The sequence below is a fragment of the Salvelinus alpinus genome, chromosome 27 (assembly GCF_045679555.1).
Source record: "Salvelinus alpinus chromosome 27, SLU_Salpinus.1, whole genome shotgun sequence".
NCBI classification, from domain to species: Eukaryota; Metazoa; Chordata; class Actinopteri; order Salmoniformes; family Salmonidae; genus Salvelinus; species Salvelinus alpinus.
This window is the reverse complement of record NC_092112.1, coordinates 33938124-33964039: the sequence shown is the minus strand read 5'-3', so window position 1 is coordinate 33964039 and position 25916 is coordinate 33938124. Positions and strand designations below refer to the sequence as shown.

Genomic DNA, 25916 nt, shown 5'->3' with positions numbered 1-25916 from the left:
GACATCCCTGCCGGCCAAACCCTCCCCTAACCCGGACGACACTGGGCCAATTGTGCGCCGCCCCAAGCGTCTCCCGGTCGCGGCCAGCTGTGACAGAGCCTGGACTCGAATCCAGAATCTCTAGTGGCACAGCTAGCACCTTAGACCACTGCGCCACTCGGGAGGCTTACAACTTAATGCTAACAATGGCTAAAGTTAGCTGAGGTTTGTAGTAGCTGTTACAAGAAAACGTAACCACGTTTTATAGTTTCTTCTGGCCCATACAATAAATTACTCTCTCTCTAGCCTCTAAATAAAGAATACAGTGTATTTCCCCCAGTAGCTCACCTTGAGTTGGCGTGTGCTGGGGTGGGACACCAGAATGGAGAGCAGGGTAGCCACTCGCTGCTCCACCTCTCCGATCTGCTCTTGCAAGCGCTCCCTCTCCTGCTCCTCTGAAAACGCCGCGCTCCGGACCAGCATGCTCCACTCTCTCAGGCTGTGTGGGCACAATGTCACCCTCACAATCTTAAAGGTAGGCTCAGCAATATGACATCATCATACACTGTCGTAGGGCAACTTTCTAGACTTTCCCCAAAGAAGAAGAGGCAAAGAGGGGAAATAACCCTTTTAGTAGAAGGAGATTCCCCCCGCCAAAACTACAACATTCAAAAGTGGATAATGACACAATATTCCTAACACAAATAATGTGGGAAACGGTTGGTGGGGCTTGAAACAATAATCATGTCAAATGAGTCGTTGTTTGCGATATCATTAAGGACAGAATAACCAAATAACGGTAACTCTACAAATGTATACGTCCCAGTTATCAGATTTACATCTAAATGTTGTGGAACTTATATGATTAAATATGAAACTATTTGTGAGAAGATGAAATATGATTTTACCCTTCTAAATGAGAGAATCGTTTTTCATGTAAAGTTTTACCCAGTCAGTAACCATGCCCACATGAGCACAGACCTTGTGGCAACATGATGGAACCACCCTCCAAGGAGAAGTCATAAAAGGACCGCTAACAAAATGTACATTAGACCAGAGAACGTGAGGACCATCCATGCGTTGAAATGGTTGGAATCTCTACAGACCAGTATACGGACGGTAAGCCGGGCGTGTAAAATGGTTAGACTCTATCAGACCAGCGTGACCAACAACGTGAGCTGAAAGGTACGAAATGGTTAGAAACTTTCAACAGAGAAGAAGAAAATCTCTACAAGACCAGACAGCGGGAAGCGGTGGCTACACTGCTGAGAAATTGTTTAAAACTAAAGACCAGCCGAAGTACAGCGCGAACTGGATATGGCAAAATGGTTTGAATCTACAATACCAGAAAATGGTAAGGCCCTCTGAAACTCTCTCGAAGAAGAAGACTACACAGGAACATTCAGTCTGCAGCTGTTTATGCACTGTTAGCCTAGGAAACTCGAACGAAGACAAGAGACAAAGAGCAATTTCCTCTCACCACTATACACTTGAAGTCGGAAGTTTACATACACCTTAGCCAAATACATTTAAACTCAGTTTTTCACAATTCCTGACATTTAATCCTAGTAAAAAATCCCTGTCTTAGGTCAGTTAGGATCACCACTAGGATCACCACCCATTTGTGACCAAGCTTTAACTTCCTGATGATGTCTTGAGATGTTGCTTCAATATATCCAAATAATTTTCCTCGCCAATGATGCCATCTATTTTGTGAAGTGCACCAGTCCCTCCTGCAGCAAAGCACCCCCACAACATGATGCTGCCACCACCGTGCTTCATGGTTGGGATGGTGTTCTTCGGGTTGCAAGCATCCCCCTTTTTCCTCCAAACATAACGATGGTCATTAAGGCCAAACAGTTTTTTTGGTTTCATCAGACCAGAGGACATTTCTCTGAAAAGTATGATCTTTGTCCCCATGTACAGTTGCAAACTGTAATCTGTTTTTTTATGGCGGTTTTGGAGCAGTGGCTTCTTCCTTGCTGAGCAGTCTTTCAGGTTATGTTGATATAGGACTCATTTTACTGTGGATATAGATACTTTTGTACCTGTTTCCTCCAGCATCTTCACAAAGTCGTTTGCTGTTGTTCTGGGATTGATTTGCACTTTTCGCAGGAGACAGAACACGTCTCCTTACTTAGGGATGATCCAGACTTGTGGAGGTCTACAATTTATTTTTTTATTGGAGGTCTTGGCTGATTTCTTTTGATTTTCCCATGATGTCAAGCAAAGAGACACTGAGTTTGAAGGTAGGCCTTGAAATACATCCACAGGTACACCTCCAATTGACTCAGATGATGTCAATTATCATATCAGAAGCTTCTAAAGCCATGATGACTTTTTCTGGAAATGTTCCAAGCTGTTTAAAGGCACAGTCAACTTACTGTATGTTAACTTCTGACCCACTGGAATTGTGATACAGTGAATTACAAGTGAAATAATCTGTCTGTAAACAATTGTTGAAAATATTACTTGTGTCATGCACAAAGTAGATGTTCTAACCGACTTGCCAAAACTATAATTTGTTAAGTAGTTGAAAAACGAGTTTTAATGACTCCAACCTAAGTGTACGGAAACTTCCGACTTCAACTGTAGGTATCTCTAGGGTATCTATTCCAAATAAACAGAGTGAAGGACAAGGACCGCTGAACACCGCGTGGTACACCTCTGGAAGATCCATTCTAACAGACACTCATAGACCAACCTACTACAACTACAAAGGACATGGTAACCTCTGGTGGACAACCAGAGACTTACACTACCAGAGACTTTCTGTCGACTGACTCCACAGACTGATCGGGCGTTTTCAACAGAGTGAGACGACAAAGACATACAAGCGGAAATATGTGTTGCATTTCTAAATCCGAATGAGCGGTTGTTAGGGTGCTAAATTTCCATAATTACGATGAGCGTATTATTCAACTGTATGTACGATAGTTGAATTCCTTTGTCTCTTCTCCCGTTCTTTCTTTCCCCACCCCTATTCATTGTGTACCAAGCATCATATTGGGTTAGTCCACTTGGGACTTTTCATTGCATTATGTAGTAACCTATCCTGTGTGTGTGTTTATGTAATTCTGTGTGATTATTTAGTTAGTTAGTAAATAAATAATTAAGCCAATTTGTGTATCGCTGAGTCATCATGTAGACTAGGGTTCGTGCAGATTTAACGGACTATGCAACGTTCAGAATGAGACTGATGAGGTAAATAAGAATGAATGAATTGACTGTGACTGATGTAAGACATATTCATATCTTTAGAGTTTAGTCGGAAGATAGTAACTCGTTAAATAACTTTTCCCGTGTTGCCCCAAGATTACTACTGAGTTAATTGTTACATGATTCATTTAATCATCGTAATAAATAAATGTAGTTAATTGATTTGATAAAATAATCAAACACATTAATGATAGCAATGTCACGACAGAGGGCAATGGGAGAACGTAGATTTTGGTCAACATAAAAATGTATTGCTAATTTGCTATATGAGACCTATTTGATTGAATATACGTTTTTCGTAATGCTTAGGTTGTTATGAATGTACTGATATAAGTGTACGCGCTTGATATCCCTCCAACCTAAAGAAAACCAATGTTACATCAGAGGTGTGCCTGTAGTTCACATGCAAATCTGCCATCTAATTGACTGGAATGTTTCTGCTTGCTCCCGCCACCTCCGGCCCGCCTTTCGCCTTTACGGACACTGATTCACATTGTTAGAGTGGAGACTCCAATATCTTGTCAGTATATACAACCATTTTAGCTTCACAGACAACATTCCTTTCAGCATGCCCACATTGGGATGAGTTTTGGTAGATTTGAATTTTGTCATTTTCGATTTCAGCAGGAAGTCGCTCCACTGTGTAAGATGATGTCATTAGGCTCAGCATACCTTGAATAACCCGACAGTCCCCGAAATCAGGCATTAGAATTACTTAAAAATATATTTATGACTGACTGTATTGATTTCCCACCGTTTTATAAGTCAGAAGACAGAAATCAAGACCTTCCTAGGACCACATAAAGGTCCTTTGTCAAATAAACTTGTATTTCCCTCCCTCTGGTGGTCGGCTGCATCATTACATACATTTATATCACTTCACTGTGATGTCACTTCAAAGGGGGGTTCCTTCGAAAAACACTTATCCAGCTCGACTGCTTCACAGCACAGACATGGCAAAGCAATTGCTGAATTTGTCTCGAGCAGGCGAATCTAAATACTAAATAATTTTATATCTCTAGGATAAAGAATGCGACCAACACTCTTCCTTAAACCTAAAATAAGCAAAGAAGTAATTTTGTGCTGGCAGTCAAACTTTTTTCTTTACGTCGGAGACAGACCTGTGTTCTCACCGTATTAAACACTGTTTAAATGGCCCAAATGTTGATTTAGACGATCACAAATTGAACAGATTTTGACTATCTGTAACGATCTTCTTCGTCTGATGAAGAGTAGTCAGGATCGGACCAAAACGCAGCGTCGTACGTGTTCATGATATTTATTTTAACTCAGAACACTAAGACAAAATAACAAAAATAGGCCAACACGAAACAGTTCTGTCTGGTGCAGACACAAAGACAGAAAACAACTACCCACAAAACCAACATGGAAATGGCAACCTAAATAGGCTCCCCAATCAGAGACAACGAGAAACAGCTGTCTCTGATTGGGAACCAACTCAGGCCACCATAAACCTCCAAACCCCTAGACTATACAAAAACTAAACAAACCACCCTTGTCACACCCTGACCTAACCAAAAAATAAAGAAAACAAAATATAACTAGAGTCAGGGCGTGACACTATCACTAATGTCATGATATGTTTGGTAAAGTAATAAAGAAGGTGAAATATTTTGGGTAGAACTATATATAGGCATATTATAAAGTATAAAAAGGCTTATTCATTCACAATTATTTTGATCATATCTTCATATTTGTATATGTTTTAATATACTTGTATTGTGTACTTGATCATTTGGGTTGAAAAGTGCCTTTATCTCAGACATAAATAAACAATTCTAGGTGAAAGCTAAAGGTCATAACTTTCTATGGGGGAGGGGGGGACAACACACACACTACTAAATTAATGCTAGATTGATGACTACAGCCGTAGCAAAACAGTATAAAATGGCTGTCAGCTCAACTGGTTTAAATATTAATATCAAACTGCGTGTATGTGCTTAAATGTTTCCAAGAATTATATTGCCACTCATGGTGTGTAATCTACTGTCAACATTTGTCAATAAACAGTGTTAATAAACAGTGTCAATATGATTGTTTGCACACCTTTGGCAAAGGCTCCAGGGTTCTTGTGCTGACATGTAATGTTTATGTAAAAAGAAAAAGGAAAAACATTTAAGCTTTTTCTGCATTGTGCTTTTCTGTTCCTGAGGTGTGTGTGCGTGCGTGCAAGCATGTGTGCCATGTGAATTGTGTGGATGAGTTTGGGAAGACAGAGAGAGAAAGAGAGCGATAGAGACAAAGTGAGAGGGAAATGGAAAGGGCACCTAATTTCAGAGTATTTGTCTTTCAAAGAGAGTACTGTATAATCCTAACCTCCTAAAGCGCTCCTGCATGTCCCTCAGCCGTTGGCAGACTGGGACAGGGCTAGCTGCCTCCTGAGGGCTGGACACACCCAGGAGCTGGGAGAGCCGGAGCTCCAGGGAGGCCAGGATTCGCTGCTCCCGCTCTAGTCCAGCCTGGTGCTGCTCCGTCTGCACTAGCAGAACCGTCGGGGCCCCCTGAGCGGAGCTTACTGCAGTGGGGTCCGACAGCTCACCCTGCAGCTTGTCCAGAGCACTGCTGCATCGAGCCATCTGTGACACCCAATGGACACACAACCACAAACACATACAGTGCCTTCGGAAAATATTCAGACCCCTTGAATTTTTCCACATTTTGTTTCATTACAGCCTTATTCTAAAATTGTTTCATCAATCTACACACAATACCCCATAAAGACAAAGCAAAAACAGCTATTTCGAATTTTTATAAAATTGTATTAAAAATAAAAAATTAAATATCACATTTACATAAGTATTCAGGCCCTTTCCTCAGTACTTTGTTGAAGCACCTTTGGCAGCGATTACAGCCTTGATTCTTCTTGAGTATGATGCTACAAGTTTGGCACACCTGTATTTGGGGAGTTTCTCCCATTCTTCTCTGTAGATCCTCTCAAGCTCTGTCAAGTTGGATGGGGAGCATCGCTGCACAGCTATTTTCAGGTCTCTCCAGAGATGTTAGATCGGGTTCAAGTCCAGGCTCTGGCTGGACCCCTCAAGGACATTCAGAGCCTTGTCCCGAAACTACTCCTACGTTGTCTTGGCTGTGTGCTTAGGGTCCTTGTCCTGTTGGAAGGTGAACCTTCGCCCCAGTCTGAGGTCCTGAGCGCACTGGAGCAGATTTTCAGTAAGGATCTCTCTGTACTTTGCTCTGTTCATCTTTGCCTCGATCCTGACTAGTCTTCCCAGTCCCTGCAGCTGAAAAACCTCCTCACAGCATGATGCTGCCACCACCAGACGTGACGCTTGGCATTCAGGCCAAAGAGTTCAATCTTGTTTTCATCAGACCAGAGAATCTTGTTTCTCATGGTCTGAGAGTCTTTCGGTGCCTTTTGGAAAACTCCAAGTGGGCTGTCATGGCTTCCGTCTGGCCACTCTACCATAAAGGCCTGATTGGTGGAGTGCTGCAGAGATGGTTGTCCTTCTGGAAGGTTCTCCCCTCTCCATAGAGGAACTCTAGAGCTCAGTCAGAGTGACCATCAGGTTCTTGGTCACCTCCCTGAACAAGGCCCTTCTCCCCCGACTGCTCAGTTTGGCCGGGCAGCCAGCTCTCGGAAGAGTCTTGGCGGTTCCAAACTTCTTCCATTTAAGAATGATGGAGGCCACTGTGTTCATGGGAACCTTCAATGCTGCAGAAATGTTTTGGTACCCTTCCCCAGATCTGTATAATTTGCTTATACAAAAAACTGTTATGAGCCATGTGCTGTTATGATGGTAAGAATGATCGCCTTTATAATACACGTATGTATACTTGTATACTACTTATACTACTCATGCGCCGGGCCTACTAAAAGGCTTCTATTTAATGGAGTGGTCATCCAGGGTTAATCATGTAGTCCAGCAAAGAAAGGTGATGGCATCTCCCAAAAATGTATGTATTTATATGTAATATACCCTATACTACATTACATTATGACCATTAAAGGAGCAGTTCACTGAAGATAGTTCAGTCACGTGACTCACGCTCTTGGTGACATCCCTCCACTCCGCCCCTCTCTGCTCCAAGTGTGTCCGGAGGAGGCTGATCCCGCGCCGTAGTGCCGCCCAGCGCCTCCAGAGGGCACCCAGTGCCCCCTCGGACCCCACACAGCACCCCCGCAGTGGGCACACCGCCCTCAGCTCCTCCAGCTTCCCAGCTATAGACAGCACCTCCTCCGACAGGGTCTTCGCATGAAGAGATTAATCAATCAGTCAAATGTATTGTATACAGAATGTATCCCTTTCTTGTACAACATGTGTCACAAAGTGCTTTATAGTGCAGCAAAGCTGTGGTGTGGCAGAGCAGTAGTGTAGTGGCAACACACATGTAACTCACTGCCAGATACTGGGGTTAAATCCTCCCCTCTACCTTTTCCCCCCTCTCCACCTCAGTATCCCCTTGATATCTAAACTGTCTAAATTAAGCTTGAATAGCATGCTTTTAAAAAACAAGTGCTTTACAGTAACCTGGACTAGACCCCCGAAACGTAAGCAGGAGAACAGAGGAAAAACTCCCTAGTAGGAACAAACTCTGACAAGAACCACCGACAGCATTTCACACACCTTGGCTCTATCCTGTTGGTCAGCACAGTTGGTGTAGGATGTCACTTCCTGGGCAGCACACTCAGAGAGCCTTGATTCGTTTTTCTTCAGGATATGCCATACCTCCTCATGACACTTCTTGTGGAGGCTTTGTCTGTCTGCACACCTATGAATTAGATACAAAACAAACACGGTAACTGAAAATTGCCTGGTTTTAATGTAGTTTACATTTTCATGTTTTTTAAGTCATTGTGAAGCTAAAAGCTCATTTGTACTCTGTGTGGATAATTAGGATTTGGTTTGATTCTACTGTACTCTTTTACATGCACATAAATCAACATGTCTGTTATACATCAATGTAAATGTGCCAGTGTTAGACGCTAATTTACATACAAAGTTCCCGGATCTCTAACTCTCTAATCTTATTTGATTCAATGCAACATAAAATTCATAGACATGAGCTGCATTCTCATCCAGGCATTAATTTAGTTCTCGTCAAACAAGGGTGAACAGAGGGAAAAGTAACAAGGCACAAAAATTATATTTATTAGACTGCTGAACCTATTTGTCTCAATTACACCAACATTCCATTTCAACAGAGACTACAGACATGGGTCTCGGAGTGCTAGACTGTCAACGTGCAGTGTACGAATTACTATTATGTTCCCATCCGCTCAGCACCCACTCAGCAACCTGCCTAATTTAGTTGATTACCCCCTGATATAAGTGGTCCCAGCGCTGTTCAATGTGTAAGTTGATGTTTTCTAAACTGTAATGCTTTGTGTTTTATGTTGTCAATGTGTCTGCAACTTTGTGTGCTGCTATTTTGGCCAGGTCTCTCTTGTAAAATAGATTATTCATCTCAATGAGACTAACCTGGTAAATAAATAAATACATCATAGTGGCACGCCGCATCTCACATTCCCCAAAAAATGTAATAGCTTAGAACGGTTGACAATGCATGCCTATTTGATGACCAATGTTCAGCATCTAATGTTCATCAAGCTTCTTTGTACGATAACATTTAGTGTTAATGTGTTTTTAGAATGTGACCAAAACAGTAAGGACCAAAGGCCATGTGTAACCTTTGGTGAGTGAGTGTGTAACCTTTGGCCTACCTCTGCAAGGCCTCTGTCCTGAGCTCAACCTGGGCCTCGAGTGCGGCCCTCTCCACCAAAAGGTGGCTCAGGACCCGGATGTGGAGCTGCTCGCTCTGGGGGAAAGAGAGACAGGCCTGCTGGGGTGCCAGCTCCAGGAGATGGCTGATTTGCACCTGGAGGCTCTCCCCCAGGGAGGCTAGGGGCTCTTGGGTGTGCCATTGCTCCTCTGTGCAGTCCACAAATCCGCCTGGAGGTGCCAGGAACATAGCCTCGGCTTCGAGGAGGAAGGTTACCACTCCTTGGGCAGCCCAGTGGTAATCCTTCAGGGCTTCCCGAGCATGGGACAAATTCTCCTACAGGACAAGATTATTAAGAAAGATTATCAAGAATTCAGGCAAGAATTTCATTTGAAGTCTACCACAATACAATACAACCTGCGTGGTTGAATCTTATTACACAAACAACATTAAAGTCAGTTCCAATAGAAGTTAAGGAAAATGTTTGAGGGATAAATTGTTGTAATACACCATTTCAGTTAATTGTCTCGTCTGGGCACCGTTCACTCTCTATGGTACAGGGGAGATAGCATTTCAAAAGTGAAACATTGTTTCCATGGCCGGACAGGCAGACAGCAAGGCTTATATTAAACCCCACTGTTACAAACCAAATAGTACCCTAGAAGCAAGGGGAAATAATGTATGAGTTGAGATAAATTCAATCAATGATTTGAACAGCAACATGAACATGATGATATTCTTATGGAGGTGCAGATGGAACTGTTAGCAGGCTTGGAACGCTGCTCGTCCAATAAGCATCTAGGATCCAAACAATCCGTTTTATAATGTTTATCACGTCAACCAACTCAAATTTCATGCATATTTTTTTTTATGTAATACACACCGTAGCTGAAATTGCGAATTACAACAATTGTAATGTAATGAGCCCACTGAACATACCATGCATGCGTGGCACTTCTGCACAACGTCATTCCTCAGGGTGTGCAGCTCCCCACACTGGCTCATCTCCACTTGCTCTCTCTGCCTCAAAGCTTCCAACACCCGCATGACAGACTCTACGTTCCTCCAGATCACCCAGCAATTCCGCAGCGCTATGTTGATGGCCCTCACGTCTGGCTTCACCGGGTCGGACTCCGTCAGCTCCTGCCTGACCTGTTGAAGAAGGTCCATCATGGTAGGAAGCTCGGTGCAGAATCTGAGACCCTCCAGCAGCTTTCCCTCTAGGTTTTTGACGTCGTCAGTGATGGCAAGCTCCCAGGAGGCTAGGTTTTCAACAGTTCGCCGGATCCTCTGCCTCTCCGACAGGAGCAACATTCTATCCGATAGGTGCAGGTCTTGGGCGATGGCCTCGAGCTGGTCGGAAGCATCCTGGCACTGGGTCTTCACCAGTGGAAGTTCCACGAGGAGAGCCTGGCAAAGACTGAACCTTTCCCCCACGCTGACTCTCTTGTCTTTGGAGCACTGAGCACGCTCCTTTGCCACCTCCCTGGAGTCTTCCATGCGCTGCCGGTAGGTCAGGTACTTCTCATGTTCCAGGGCGTGGTGGTGGAGAGTTTTCACCTTCTCCTGCAGTTCGCCAATGGTACGCAAGAGGGTGCTTTTCTGGTCCTCTTGGCAGTACTGGAGTTCCTGGATCTGACATTGGTGCTCCAGGAGCATGTGTGTCAAGGGCTCTATGGCAGATAGGGAGTCCTTTGTCACTGGGAACCTCTGCCTCTCCAGGTCGGCCCATATCTGTTGCACGCTCACCTGGACAGCCGCCAGTTCCTCGGCCGAAGAAGTCCGGGTGTGAAGCAGTTCCTCCAGCTCCCAGTGGGCTGCTTTCTCGTGGGCCACCATTCCATCCACCTCGGTCCGGAGGCCTGTGAGCCTGTTGACAAGGAAGTGGCTCTCTGCTGAACTCAACCCCGAAGAGACCTCCATGCAGGTCTCCAAAAGGGCGTCCGTGACAGCCAGCTGTCTTTCTGCTTCCTTGATGGCACCCATGTGAAACTGCAGCTTGCTTTCCAGATCTGGGATGGTGTCTTTGGACACATTCTCTACATCTGCGGTGACCTCTCTCTCATGGTATGCCACTGCTAGCCAGGTGTTCACTTTTGAGATCTGAACCAGCATCTTCTCTCTTTCCTCCAAAACAGCCTCCATTTCCTTCAGAATACGAGCAGAGTTATCTGAGACTGTTTCGTAGAGGTCCTTCAAGCTCTTCAGTGATGACAGCACTTTGTCAATTTCCCCCTCATCCGAAATCAGTTCTTTCAGGTCCTCAACTTTGTAGTGCACCCTGGAATGCCTTGCCAAAATCTCAGATTGAAGTTTCCTCATGCTGGCAATTTGGAGACGGGCCTCTTCAGGGAAGAGGGCTACCTTTTCACCTGCTGCGATGTGGTTTTCCGCCTGCTTGGCCCAGATAATCAAGTCTTGCATTTGCTTGATGATTTTAGCCAAGGAGGGTTTTGCTATAGAGTATGACTGAGCAGAGAGCAACCTCTGAGTGGAGGCAAGTAAGTAGCTCAAGCTCTGAAGAGTACACTCCACATCCTCCTTCTCCTTCTGCCCAAGAGAAAATTGGGTAAAATCCTCTGATTGCCCCAGCAGGTGTAGATACTGCTGGTTGAAGGCTTTCAAGTCAGCGGTCATAAAGGTCAGCTCTAAAGCTTTGTGAGTGTCATGCTGCAATTGAGAGGACTGTAAGAGGGTGATGGACTTCTGAAGAGTCTCAAGCTTGCAATGCAGCTGCTCAGCCTTTTGTAGAAGGATAGAGGACTGAGAAGAACCAATTGAGGCATGCCTCAGGCCTCTATTCCCGGCCCCCTCCAAAAGCCTCCACTCCTCCTGCAGATCCCCTAGCTGAGCGAGGAGTGCCCCTGACCCCTCGTCTTCACTCAGGTGGGAAGACACCTGACAACACACCTGGAGCAGCTCCCCCATCATGCCCTTCTGCTGTTCAATGTTACATAACAGAGTATGTAGTTTTTCAGCCTGAAGCGCACTGCTTCGAGTGTCTCTGTTAGATCCCCAGGAGTAGACAAAGAGTGAATAAGTGCATATCTTGGTCAAATACAAACTTCTGATCAATGATATTGTAAATCAACTGTACTATTTAAAGGAACACAGAGGCCTAAAGATGCATAAATACAACATTATGCACAATAATAGTAGCCCGGACAATGCAAGTGCATGGACTCACAATTGTAGCTCATCCATCTCGCTTGCCCATCTCTCCAGAATGCTCCGGATGGCCTGAGTCTGCCTGTGGTACTGTGTGACCAGGTGAAGCTGAGCCTCTTTGACCTGCACTGTGGCCGAGGCATCCAACAGGGCTGCACTCCATCGCCCCTCCAGATTTGTTGCGTCCTCTGGATCACCGACCACATGGTTTATCGCAGCCACCTGCTCAAGCACGTAGCGTCTGCAGTCCTGCAAAAAAGGTATCACGGGGACACACTCAGTCTGGTATCCAGTGAGCTGGGACCCATAAAAAATATAATCCGTAAAAAAAATTAAAAGCTATTTTTTACAGTATTGAAATCACAGAGGGGAGACAGGCAGGTGTAAGAAACAGTATGAATGGTTGGAGTGGGGATTGAACCCTGACCTTCAGTAAGGAGAGTATATGTGTCTGGAGCTGAGGGGAGTTCCACTAGACCAGGGGTGGGCAAACTTTTTGACTCGCGGGCCACAATGGGTTCTAAAATTTGACAGAGGGGCCGGGCCAGGAGCATTTGGAGGGAGTGTTTGGGCCGGATATACTAAAGCATTAAATGTAGTGTGTGCAAACCTCATAGCACAGTAAGAACACTACAACCCAATTTATTAACTGTCTTTCAAATGTGAAAAATAGCCCTTATCAGTTAATAAATTTGTTTCAAGGAATATGCAAGATATGGCATTTACATACTATTTCGCAGATACCGGGATGAGGAAATGTAAATAGATTAAAATAACATACGCACTGTGATTTATCAAGATTGCGTCTGTTTTTAATAAGTTTCAATCGAAGGTGCAAAGTTAAAGAAATCAACATTTATTGAAAAATGGAATCACTTTCAACATTCAAAACATATTATTACACAACGAAATACTCAAGCTCAATAATATCTACTTGTGTTAAACTCCGCAAAATCATGGATGGATTGTCCTGACCGCGCGCTCTACAAACTCGCCACGGACGCCCTCGCCTTCACGCGCAAACAGTACACGTGTATCGTTGCCAAGCACACAGACATAGGCTGTATTAAATATCCTACCTGCAGCTGAAAATTTAAATTTAAATTAAGAGCGATGTGCGGCGTGTTAATAAAGCTACTGTACCGCTACTGTGCGTAAATGCGCATTGCTCTTAATTAAAAGACGCACTTCCAAACTTTCCATATGCATTTTTTCATAACACAGCAGAAAAACTCACCATTTCAGTGGGAACAGTGTTGTTGGTCTCCCTTTTTTGCCAGTGCATCAAAGTCTGGAGTTAGTTTTGTTGTGGCAATTCTCGCTTAATGGTGACGTGAAACGAAGTGAAAATTAAAGTGAAATAAAGAGAAATACGCGCCACTCCAACAACGGTCAATGTGTTTTGAGTGCGCCATCTATTGGGGAAACGTGGGCATTGCAGGGAAAGGGGGAAAAAAGGAGGTTTTTACTATAATTTGGACAAGTTCGGCGGGCCGGATTAAAAAGCCTAACGGGCCGTATGTGGCCCGCGGGCCGTAGTTTGCCCATGTCTGCACTAGACCATGGGCTCTGCACATAGCATCTGTATTTATCAAACACTCTACACTTACACAAAAGCCAAGAAGGGTGATAATGTACTTGAAAAGTTAGACTTAGCAAATCAAAGTTAGAAATTGCTTCCTCTCCTTGTCTCATTATACATTCTTGTTGACATTGATATGAAAGAACTGTAAAGGTTAAATAAATGAGAGGATTGTTGAAATATCATTATAATGTGCCAGTTGGCTAGAGTGACAAAAAAACAATACATGTACATACAGGGCAGAAAAGGAAATGTCTTCAGTAGAATCCCAAATAAAGCTTTCCTTTTGTAAAAGCATTTTACACAGTGATATCAGTTCGGGGTGTGTAGCCCATTAAATGACAGTTTTGTTTTATCCTCTGTCTTTTTATTTTATGACTGATTGTTTGTTTGTATATAGGATGGTCAGTCTGACACTTGAAAATGTGTATTTTCAAATGTCTATTATGTTCTTGAAAGGGAAAATTGTTCATTAAAAAAGGACAGTCTCCCACCTCAGCCTCCGTCAGTTGCTGGGCCATGTTGGCAGGGTTGAGCTGGGCTGGCTGGTAGCGGCATCCTAGAACCCTGAGGACAGTGCGCCCTATTTGGATCTCTGGCTTTCTCAGCGAAGGCTGCAGGTACCAAGCCGCCTCCATCCACTGGCATCCCTTCAACACAACAGCACAGAGTAAATATAGTAATGGGACATATTCATGGACCAAACAGAAGAAAACAGACTGAAACAGGGAATGACAATCTTGATTTGTTTCATAAGAAATGCACATTTTACACTGCAAAACTTTTGAAAGCATTTTCTGCTGCATGTCCTAATGAACACAACCCTGGTGTGTACAACCAGACCTGGGTTGGATGTCAAATACTTGAGCTATACTCAATTCAGTTTTACTGGTACAATGGAAACAATGGAATAATCCCAAAAGTGAAAATACCAAGCTCCAAGTATTTGACATACATATTTGACCCAGGTCTGGTATGGACGGGTGTGGTGCTGGGGGGACATAATCGTTTGCTGATTCTAAAGCGAGATGTGCCGTTACTGAGAAATCTCCATGGCTACACAGGAAATATCATTGGCTCCTTCCTGTAAAGCTTCCTGCCACAGGCATCTTGGGAATGGAGTAGCATGAAGTTTCCCCTTAGACGCCGATCTTGGGTCAGTTTAGCATTTTTGCCACTAATGGTTAAGATTAGGATTAGGAAACTTCACCCCAAAGCCTTGGGAATACAGCATCATCAAGGCCCATGCCACATCAGAGTTTGTTTGTTTATCTGTTCACAGATCCATGCAGTTGACTGAACTGCAATTATTTTGTGGATAGAGCCACATATTTGGGAGCAACAACTTATTTTATCTGTGGTCGAGAAAATGTTGAAATATCATTTTAGCAATTTTTATGTCTCATATTGATACGCACATTAGATACTAACTAAAATGTAGATGTTTTTAAGGCTTGTTTTTTTAAAGAGGTTTCCTCAGGTTCTTATTTTGAATGTTAATATCCTCTTGAACAACAAGTTGGGTTTCTTGGAAACAAATTCCTACAATGCACAGTAAACCATATCCCATGTTGACGCCACCTTACCTTCCCTGAGATTTAATAGCCAACTGTCTCAGTTCACACACCATTGGCTTGGCTGAGTATTGCTGTTGAGAATTACCGATTGTGGTCGGGTGAGTATTATTGTTATGAACACAAGTTCGAATCTCATGGTCGGCCGTACAGAGAAACTCCCTAACACTCACCTTGATGATGTCCTTCCTCTCCACCAACCCTTGGACCTCAGAGAGGAGGCCTTGCATAGTAGACCTGTGACGCGGGACCTCCGGGCGCACCGCTCCCCCAACTCTCTCCACCTTCGCCACGGCTTCGGATAGCAACCCCCCCGTCTGGACCGAGGAACTCCTCTTGACTTCACTCCCCTCCTGCATCTGTGGGAACATGACGGCAATGGGACGGTGGATTCACCTGCTCTCCTGTCTGATATTTCTGACAACAACTCTGTTCCGCTCTGCCCCACCGAGTCAGCGCAGCTATTAGAGCAGGAATGTGACTGAGTAAGGAGCTGGGCCTTGCCCCGAGGGAAACCAGGGCTCTGTTCCAATAGTTTAACACCACGTCCCTCTTTACTTCCTTCCTTGATGGAATCACTTATCTGACACAACACAATTGGTGAAAAATGTTTGGTGTAGTCTCCAGCTAATCCTGTTAAATCAGTGTCATTGGGCTTAGCACGGGGGAACATGATACAGCAGGAACTAGTCAGGGAGTAGGAGTGTGGTTGAGATATCGAGAGCTACAGGGCTAGCGTGAGATGAAGTCATCACTGAGTGGTGTAAATAACTTATTCCTCACATAGTGAAGTGCTAGGCTATTCTCAAACCGACAGGTGACAAGGCAAGCTGATACTTGCATAAAATCTCTCTCAACATTTCAAAACAACAGTAGAGCAGGAATGCTATTAAGCAGTAATATAGGGGAGGATGTGCTTTATATTGCAGGTTACAGGTACTAAGGCTATCCCACCCAGGGTCCGTATTCATAAAGTGACAGAGTAGGAGTGCAGGGGCCATATTCCTCAGATTAGGAGTGCAGGAGCCATATTCCTCAGATTAGGAGTGCAGAGGCCATATTTGTCACGTTCCTGACCTGTTTTCCTTTGTCTTGTATTTATTTTAGTTGGTCAGGGCGTGAGTTGGGTGGTTTGTCTATGGTTGATTTTCTATGGTGGGATTTTTGTGTTCGGCCTGGTATGATTCTCAATCAGAGGCAGCTGTCAATCGTTGTCCCTGATTGAGAATCATACTTAGGCAGACTGGGTTTCACGTGTGTTTTGTGGGTGTTTGTTTCCGTGTTTGCGTTTTTCACCACACGGTACTGTATCTGTTTTCTGCACTTCGTTTATTTGTTTTGTATTTTCGGTGTTCAGTTTTTCCGTTATAATAAATCATTCATCATGAACACTAACCACTCCGCGTATTGGTCCGATCCTTCTCGTCTCTCCTCGTCCGAGGAGGAGGAATATGACGATAGCCGTTACAATATTCCTCAGATTAGGAGTGCAGAAGCCATATTCCTCAGATTAGGAGTGCTTATCTAGGACCCACTTTAGCCTTTTAGATCAAAATAAATATGATTCTGTCCACAGGAGGGACCTGATGTTAGCCCAAGCCTCCAGGTAAAGCAGCCAATGATTTATCACCACTATACTGCCCTACACTCTGAGTCAGCAGGGCTCTTGACTTGGATACACATTAAAGGCCCAATCTATGATATTTGCAGTGATATTTACACTCCTAATCTGCAGCCATTTCTGATCATTTAGATTAATGATATATACCATTTATTTTCACAAGTAATATCACTTAGAAATGCCTCATGAGTTTAGTTCAACGCCATCAAATCCATCATAACCCAAAATATAAGGTAGTTTTACTCCACTGTCTGAAAGCAATATCTTTGTAAACAAACAATGTAAAGCTTTAAAATATGTTAAAACTATTTCATGGAGGATCGGTCCTTGCATCTATAGCTCCATCTATGAATTTGAGAGTGGTTACATTTCTACAGGCCCATCTCTCTGCTTTATAGCTAGCAAACCAAGTGCCAGTGTTGTTGTTTTGTTGTTTTTCAAATTAAGGATAGCAGCTTCGGGTCCCTGATTATACATTTATTTTCATCTTTGTGGACTTTGAACAAGCATTGAGGTAGATGGATCAACATAAAGTCTAGATTTACTTAAAATTGTCAGAAGCTCGAAATTCAGCTCTATAATGAAAGCATATTTACAACACAAACATTTGTTTAGGTAGAAACCTACTTAATTTGATTTTCTGTCATGTTACATATAAAATAAAAGCATGAAAAGCTGTTGTATTGTCACGTCTATTCCTGCTCCCCCGCTCTGGCACTCGACATCGCGGGTCTACTAACCACTGGTCCTAGCAACCCATATTGCGCACACCTGGCAACCATCCCGGCGCACAACTGCTCCCCATCGTTAAGCACACCTGGACTTCATCACCACCCTGATTACTCTCCCTTCATAAAGCCCTCAGTAAGCCTTAGTCGTTTTGGGTATGTTTAGCACGCTTCTCATGTTTTGTATAACTTATTAAACTTACCTTCTGCACCTGTTTCCTGACTTCCTGCGTATAAATGACAGAATACTGCCACAGCAGAAATTAAGGACATCCCCCAGACGGTCGACGAACAAGGACACCTAATTCCCAAACACCACGATCAGCTGGCGCAACTGGGTGCGGCTATGGATAAGGTCCTCCAAGTTCTCCACCGTCTCGACACCACTCGAGAGGATTCACCTCCAACTAGCAGAGGGCCTCCTACCACTGGCCATCCCAGCGAGCCAGTCCCCTAGCCTACCCAGCAGTCCGCCCAGGTCAGCGATGCCCAACTGTTCCTCCCTGACAAATATGACGGGACTCGATCCAAATGCAGTGGCTTCCTACTCCAGTGCTCCCTCTATTTCGTTCCTCAGATGGGAACCCCCACCACAGAGTGGGCTACGGCCTTCTGGCAGAGAGGAGAGGAGGGGTTCATGGCTCTGTTCAGGGCAGTCTTCAACCATCCACCAGAGGGCAGAGAGGGAGGTGAGTGACTTCTCCAACTCCGGCAGGGTTCCCAGACAGCTGCCGAATACGCCCTCACCTTACGGACCGTGGCAGCCTCCAGTGAAGAAGAATGCGCGAGGAGGTCCAGATGGAGTTGGCGTGCCGAGACGACAACCTTTCCCTGGACGCGCTCATCGCGATGGCCACCTGTCTGGACAACCTTCTTTGGGAACGCCGGCGCGCCCCTCGCACCTTGCTCTAGTCTTTTGGCCGTCTTGGAGCAGAGCCTGAACCCATGGAAATAGGGGTCACACACCTCCCCACAGCAGAGCAACGTCGCCGGAGGTAGCTGGGGCTGTGTCCCTATTGTGGCCAGGAGAGGCATCCGGCGTCCGGTGCTTCCCAACGCGAAGTCCACTGGGGCAAAGGAACGGCCCCTGATCATCTGGCTCCCAGGGTAGGCGTGAGAATTCCTTCATTGTTTTCTGCCAAAGCCTTCCTGTGTTCCATTTAACTGGCTGTCTCTCAGGTGTTATCTCTACAGCTCTAGTGGACTCTGGTGAGGGCATTGTATTGACCAGGCTCTCCTCTCCTCCCTTAACATCACTGCGTCCCCGCTCTCCTCTCCTATTCCGGTCCAAGCCCTGGATAAACAACCATTAGGATCCAGCACTATCACACACATCACATCACAGCACCACTCACCCTCACCGTCGGACTCATGCACCAAGAAAGCTTTCCCTTCCTCATCACTGCTCCTGTACACAAAGTCATCCTCGGTTTTCCGTGGCTCCAACGTCATGACGTCACCATCTCCTGGCTTTCCGTGGCTCCAACGTCATGACGTCACCATCTCCTGGATGAAAATAACCACCTGGGCACCCAGGTGTCGGAAGACCTGCTTTCCCTTAACCTGTGGTTCCTCGTCGGTTGAAAGTCCTGTGAGTGCCCTCAAGCCCATCATTCCGTCCTCCCATATTGTTGACCCTGTGTTTTGGGACGTAGATGTGGACATCCGCCAGGCTCTGGAGAGGGAACCTGCTACCTGCCCTCCTGAGCACATCTACGTCCCCACGGAGGCGAGGAATCATCTGTTTACCTGGGCGCACACATCCCACGCCGCTGGACACCCAGGTATCACCCGCACTATTCAATCCATCTACGCAAAGTGAGTTCTGGGCATATCCCGCCCATGGAAGGAACCGGGCCCACTCCCCCTGCCGGTCCTGGCAGTGACTCCTTAGGAACCTCCCCAGCTCCTGGTTGGTCCTCTCTACCAGCCCTTTAGACTGAGACCGGTACCCAGAAGTGAGGCTGACCGTGACCCCCAACTTCTCCATGAAGGCTCTCCATACCTGTGACGTGAATTGGGGGGCATGGTCGGAGACGATGTCCTCTGGAAGGCCATACCCTGATTATCTCCCTTCATATAGCCCTCAGTAAGCCTCAGTCATCAGGCAGTAGGGGAGTAAATTCCTAGGCTAGAAGTGGAGGGGCCACTGTATGATAAGTCAAATTCCTCCAATTTTACTTTGAGCCAAGGTGTGACCTTTAAATGCCACACAAACAAGCTACTCCTGGCCTGACCATTCCAATTCACTCATAATAACGTCACTTAACGTTGTTGGATCTTGGGCGAAACAAGAGCCTTGAAAGGTCAAATCCCCTCAGGGAAAGACCGCCATTAACTACATGTTCGAGTGTTTGACTTGCGTGTACAACCCCCTTTCAAAACCTGAATCTGCAGGCTTAAAGTTTATAAAATGTAACGTGTATCCTCTGGGCTGTCATATTCTTACTACTCCAAATGCTTAAAAAATTGTCCCTGAGGAAAACGTGTGTGTGTGGGAGAGAGAAATGGAGAGAAATTTCCCTTACCTGTTCCTGTGGAGCTGTCCTTTCTGTTCCCTCTCTGGGCTCAATCTCTGTGGATGCATATGCTGGTGAAGGTGCGAGTGACAACTGTGTATTGTCTCTTGTGGCATCTGGCTGACTGACATCTGTCTGTGTGAGATCATTCACCTGTAGCATGTCAGTAGTGTCTATCTTTCCAGTGTCTTTGCTCACAGTCTGTCTGTTATCTTTGCTGTCTGTAGCACAGGTGATGTCTGTAGTCACCTTCATTCTGTCAGAGGCTTCTGTGTTTACAGCTATTTGGCTGTCTGTCATTTCTGTCTGTCTGGCATCTTTAGCGTCTGTGTCTACGTCATCGTCAACACTTCCTGGTTCAGTGTTGTCAGAGTTATCAGTGTGTCTCAGTGACTCGGATTCGGTGAGCGCCAATTCAGTGGACTTAGACTCTGTGAGCCCTGATTCGGGGCCTTTTGATTTCAGACCTTTTGTTTTGGGGCCCTGCGATTGCTCCCACTCTGATTCCGTGTTCTTTGAAGCAGAGGGGCCCTTGTAACTCTTCACTTTGGGGCCCTTGGACGCTGAGCTCCTAAAATCAGCCCTCCTCCGCCGCCTGTGCTTTGACTTGACACGCCGCCCGCCATCTGTGTTCTTGGTGCTCTCAGTGACAGAACTATCAGTCAGTTTTGAAGGAAAGTCACCAGAGCTAAATATATCTGAGCCATTACCACAAGGAGGCTCCCTGGTTTGAATGTCCTTGGACTGAGACGGAGGTAGCTCCATGTCCAAAACAATTGTAAATACTTTCTTTGTCTCAGTGCAGTCTCTAGACTCTGTGTGTTGTGTTTTGTTATCTGCCTGTGATTTGTCTGTGGGTCTTGCATGCGTCTCTAGCTGCTTTCTTTCTGGATGCGGCATGAGATGTGTTACAGGGTCCGACTGTGGATCTGTCCCTAGCCCCACACTGCTTTTAATGCCCAATTCAGCTTTGGTCGAGGAAGTGACTTCACGATGTAGAGTCTCAGCTTCCTGAACAAGAAATTTCCCAGCACCTGCAACAGCTGCGTTCAAGAAAACGGTGGCCACTTTTTGGGGAGGCTCAGTCAAATCTTGTTTTGCCTGGTCACTCTGTTTGACAACAGAAAAAGTGTAAGTGAGTTGAGCGCCTTTATCTGGTACTGAAGACTCTTGTCCTCCTCTGACCGATGGTCCAGCGCATACAACCGCAGTGTTTGCATAGTCATGTGACTCAGTAGCCGGAATCTCACTGTCGCCATGTTGAGGTGAATCTGTATGTACAATATCATTGTTGCCATGGTAACCTGGTCTGCTTTGGAGAGCGTTGGCCATAGACATGCCATCAAGTTGTTTTCGTTCGAGATCGGTGTCCAGAACGATGGTGAACACTTTGTGCGGAGTCGGCGATGAGGTTCCGTCTCGATCCATTGGTTCTATATGATGAGGTGTCATCTCTGTTACAGTATCCCCAAATTGGCTAGTACCTGGGGTCTCTGGCACCACCACAGTGGCTGAGATATCAACGATGGTGATGGGAGTTAAGGTTTCTCCCATGGGAATTTGTATTTGACTCTCCCCATCCTCCATGTCTGTGACCATTATCTCTGCTGGCTGGATGCTCCAGCCCTTCAATGAGTCTTTGCCGTATTCTTTGCCCTCTGCTCTTTGTTCAGTGTCGCTCATCACTTTCTTGGTAGGTTCTCTAACAGCATCCATTGTTCCTCTGGTAATGGCTCTTTTGCTTTGCACTCTGCTTTCAGCCTGCTCTTTTTCCGGACCTTTCGTTGAGTCAATATTAGCCTGAAGAGGTTTGATCCCGCCTGGAGTCACTTCCTCTACAGGGTGTGACAAAAGGGATGCCTCGCTGCAAGATGGCGCTTTGTCAGGTGTGTTGCTTGGTTTCTTATGGTCTCCATCCACCTCTGTGCTCACTAGGGACACCTAAAGATGCATACATTCATTAGAAATGGTGTGAAGATGCATATAAGATTCCATAAAGGGATCATATTAACGTTAAGGGATGTTCCAATCAAAATATAATTTAACATAACTTTTACACTTGGTTGAAATGCCTCAGTTTCCCCTACTGATAGTCATATTTTGTTTCATCAATATCATCATAGGGCTCCATAATTCTGAAACTAGGCCTAAAACGCCTTTCAACAAGCCAACTCATATTGCAAAAGTAACATTTCTGCATTCGATAATTGTGTATTAGTTCAATCTACTTTTGAGTTATGTTGTTTGATTATACATTGATTAGATGATAGCTCACCTGGGATTGGGCTAGGGCTGTGAGGAGAGCTGCACTGTTGCTAAGGGCCTGTCCAGCCCTTCTCTCGAACTGTTCCACGCGCTCCCTTCCGACACAGTCCAATAGGAAGTCGAGCTGTGACAGCGCCTCACGTAGAGTCCCTTGGAGTTGCTTCCCTTTGTTCAGTGTAGCCTGTGAGGGATTATAGGGTTAGTTAATCTAATCTTGAGTTGTCTATGTAGGACAGTATAGAGAGCATCCACATTAATCTATTATTTACTTTTGCTACAGGAAGTAGCTAGTATGATTTAGCATCGTCGCTTAATTTCCCATTTGTTAACATTTTCCTGTTAGCAAAACTGCATGTAACCCCCTAGTTGCTTTTAGCTTTTTCTAGCACGGACTGACGTAGTTATTGTGTTGCATGTTGGACATATTTTGGAGACGGACAGATGTTAGAGAACAGCCCGACACGTGAGGAGAGGGCAACAATGCAAACTACGTGAGCTAGCAAGATGGCTATTTAATTGTTTTCTTGTTTTTAAAAGTTAGTTTAACTCGTTCTGAGTAAACCACATTGGTTAACTGTTAGTCCCTCATCCCCGGCCACCATGAGGACTGCGTTGGATTTGTTCTGGTTCAGCTGTCATCAGAAGACCTCTGATTTTTCTTTCCTCCTGCTTGGAGGCTCAACCGTTAGAGATGCTGTCAGAGACTGAACTCTGGGTGATGTGAGTAGCCACTTGATGTGATCTGAGAGATGATCTGTATATACAGTGCTTTCATAAACTATTCATACCACTTCACTTATTCCACATTTTGTTGTGATAAAGCCTGATTTCAAAATATATTTAAAAAAATTAAATACAGAAATATCTCATTTACATAAGTATTCACACCCCTGAGTCAATACTTTGTAGAAACACCTGTGGTGGTGATTACAGCTGTGAGTCTTTTTAGGTAAGTCTAAGAGCTTTGCACACCTTTGCACATTATTCTTTAAGCACTGTCTAGTTGGTTGTTGTTCATTGCTAGACAGACATTTTCAAGTCTTGCCATAGATTTTCAAGCCAATTTAAATTGAAACTGTAACTAGGCACTCGGGAACATTCAGTGAGGTCATGGTAATCAACTCCAGTGTATATTTGGGCTTGTGTTTTAGGTTATTGTCCTGCTGAAAGGTGAATTTGTCTCCCAGTGTCCTAAAACTCCCTATTCCTTGCCGATGACAACCAGACCCATAATATGATGCAGCCACCACCATGCTTGAAAATATGAAGAGTGGTACTCAGTGATGTGTTGTGATGAATTTGCCCCAAACATAATGCTTTTTATTCAGGACATTAAAAAAAATGTGCAAAGAAATTATCTCTAAGTATTTCTTTAGTGCCTTACTGCAAACAGGATGCATGTTTTGGATGTAACAGCTTTCATCTTCCTCCTCGTCTGATGAGAAGTTAGAAGCATCGGAGGACCAATGTGCAGCATGGTAATTGTTCATCTTGTTTAATAAAAGTGAACACTCAAAATACAAAAACAACAAATGTGAAAAACCGAGACAGTTCTGTCTGGTGCAGACACACGAAGACTGAAGACAGCTACCTAAATATGGTTCCCAATCAGAGACAACACAAAACACCTGCCTCTGATTGAGAACCATATCAGGCCAAACACAGAAATAGGAAACCATAGAAATACAAACATAGACTGCCCACCCCAACTCACGCCCTGACCATACTAAATAAAGACAAAATAAAGGTCAGAACGTGACATTGGAATATTTTTATTCTTTACAGGTTTCCTCCTTTTCACTCTGTCATTTAGGTTAGTATTGTGGAGTAACTACTATGTTGTTGATCCATCCTCAGTTTTCTCCTATCACAGCCATTACACTCTGTAACTTTTTTAAAGTAACCAGTGACCTCATGGTGAAATCCCTGAGCAGTTTTAAGTTAATGTCACATGCACAAGTACAGTGAAAAACCCAACAATGCAAGTCTAGAAAAAACACATGAGAAATAAGAATAGGAAATACTGTCATGACCCCTACCGAAGGTGGCTCCTCTTCCTGTTTGGGTGGTGCTCGGCAGTCGTCGTCACCGGCCTACTAGCTGCCAGGAATCCCTTTTCCCTTTTCTGTTGGTTTTGTCTGATTAGTTTCACCTGTTTCTTGTTTAGATTTTGAGTTGGGCTATTTAAGCCGGTAGGCTATGTGCGGGCTTGATTATTTTTCCCACTGTGTTGAAGTGTGGTAGTGCGTGTTAAGTTACCTGTTTTGGGCATTTGTTTGATTACGCCCAGTTTTGTGGAGAGTACTACTTTTCCCTGTGCGTAATAAAGCGCTATTCTGAACTTTCTGCCTCCTGCACCTGACTCCGCACCCACTACGCCTAGTGTGTTACAGAAGCCTGCACCTACTATGGAGTCAGCAGGAGCAGCGGCCACCCCTCTTCCATCGATGGAGGAACGCTTTCTCCATCATACCACCATCCTCCATCGGATAGGGTCTGCGATGGACCAGATGATGGAGAGAATGGACCGATGGGAGAGGAGTGGTCTCCCCACTTCACCTCCGGTTCCTCCGACGAGTCCACCTACTCCACCCCCGGCGTCCAGCTCCAGCGCACTTCGTATTGCGCATCCGAGGGAGTACGATGGAACGGCGGCTGGGTGCCAGGGGTTTCTCCTCCAGCTTGAGTTGTACCTGGCTACCGTGAGGCCGACTCCCTCGGGGGAAGAGAGTGTGAGCGTCCTCGTCTCCTGCCTGACGGGCCGAGCTCTCGAGTGGGTCAACGCGGTCTGGAATGGCCCAGACTCGGCGAGGGATCACTATCAGGATCCCCCTCCGGACGACCGAGCGGCGGGTGAGCGACTATTTCACCTTAGGCAGGAGACGAGGTGTGCGCAGGACTTCGCGTTGGAGTTCCGGACCTTGGCCGCTGGGGCCGGGTGGAACGACAGGGCCCTGATGGACCACTACCGGTGCAGCCTCGGGGAGGAAGTCCGCAGGGAGCTAGCGTGTCGGGACACCACTCTCTCCCTAGACAAACTTGTAGACATGTCTATCCGGCTGGACAATCTGCTAGCTGCTCGCGTGCGTTCAGAAAGGGTCCTGTCAGTTCCACCTCCTAGCCCTCCCGCTCCCATTCCTATGGAGTTAGGGGGGGCTGCTTCGAGCGGTACCGGAGGAGGAAGCTCCTCCTGCACCAGCTGTGGTCGGAGAGGACACACGGCCGGCCGGTGCTGGAGGAGTCCCTCTGGGAGTCGAGAGGGCAGGCAGAACACTTCTCGGTCACCCCAGGTGAGTCAGCATCAAACTCACCCAGAGCCCCCTGTTGGTCACATGTTTGTATACATTTTTTCCCTTGATTTTTCTCCCTTTTCCCAGCATAAGGCACTAGTTGATTCAGGTGCAGCTGGGAACTTTATGGATCGCGGACTCGCCCTCAAGCTGGGAATTCCGCTGGTGCCGATAGATCCCCCCCTTCCCCGTGCACTCCTTAGATAGTCGGCCATTAGGGTCAGGGCTGGTCAGGGAGGCCACGGTACCACTGAACATGGTGATGCAGGGG

At 45.5% G+C, this 25916-nt stretch overlaps 1 protein-coding gene across 3 annotated transcripts in view; it reads right to left on the bottom strand.

Annotated features, from left to right (window-relative positions):
- The window catches only part of syne2a (spectrin repeat containing, nuclear envelope 2a), a 209188-nt gene that overhangs the window by 119360 nt on the left and 63912 nt on the right, over positions 1 to 25916 (bottom strand). For all 3 annotated transcript variants that reach the window (XM_071370396.1, XM_071370394.1, XM_071370395.1), the window contains exons 45-55: positions 22366 to 22536; positions 20100 to 22031; positions 15396 to 15581; positions 14143 to 14298; positions 12086 to 12315; positions 9838 to 11902; positions 8900 to 9234; positions 7803 to 7947; positions 7224 to 7424; positions 5536 to 5795; positions 328 to 478 (exon numbers count right to left, since the gene is read on the bottom strand). In XM_071370396.1, the coding sequence (XP_071226497.1) occupies positions 328 to 478; positions 5536 to 5795; positions 7224 to 7424; positions 7803 to 7947; positions 8900 to 9234; positions 9838 to 11902; positions 12086 to 12315; positions 14143 to 14298; positions 15396 to 15581; positions 20100 to 22031; positions 22366 to 22536 (5832 nt within the window). The remainder of the gene's footprint in view (positions 1 to 327; positions 479 to 5535; positions 5796 to 7223; positions 7425 to 7802; positions 7948 to 8899; positions 9235 to 9837; positions 11903 to 12085; positions 12316 to 14142; positions 14299 to 15395; positions 15582 to 20099; positions 22032 to 22365; positions 22537 to 25916) is intronic.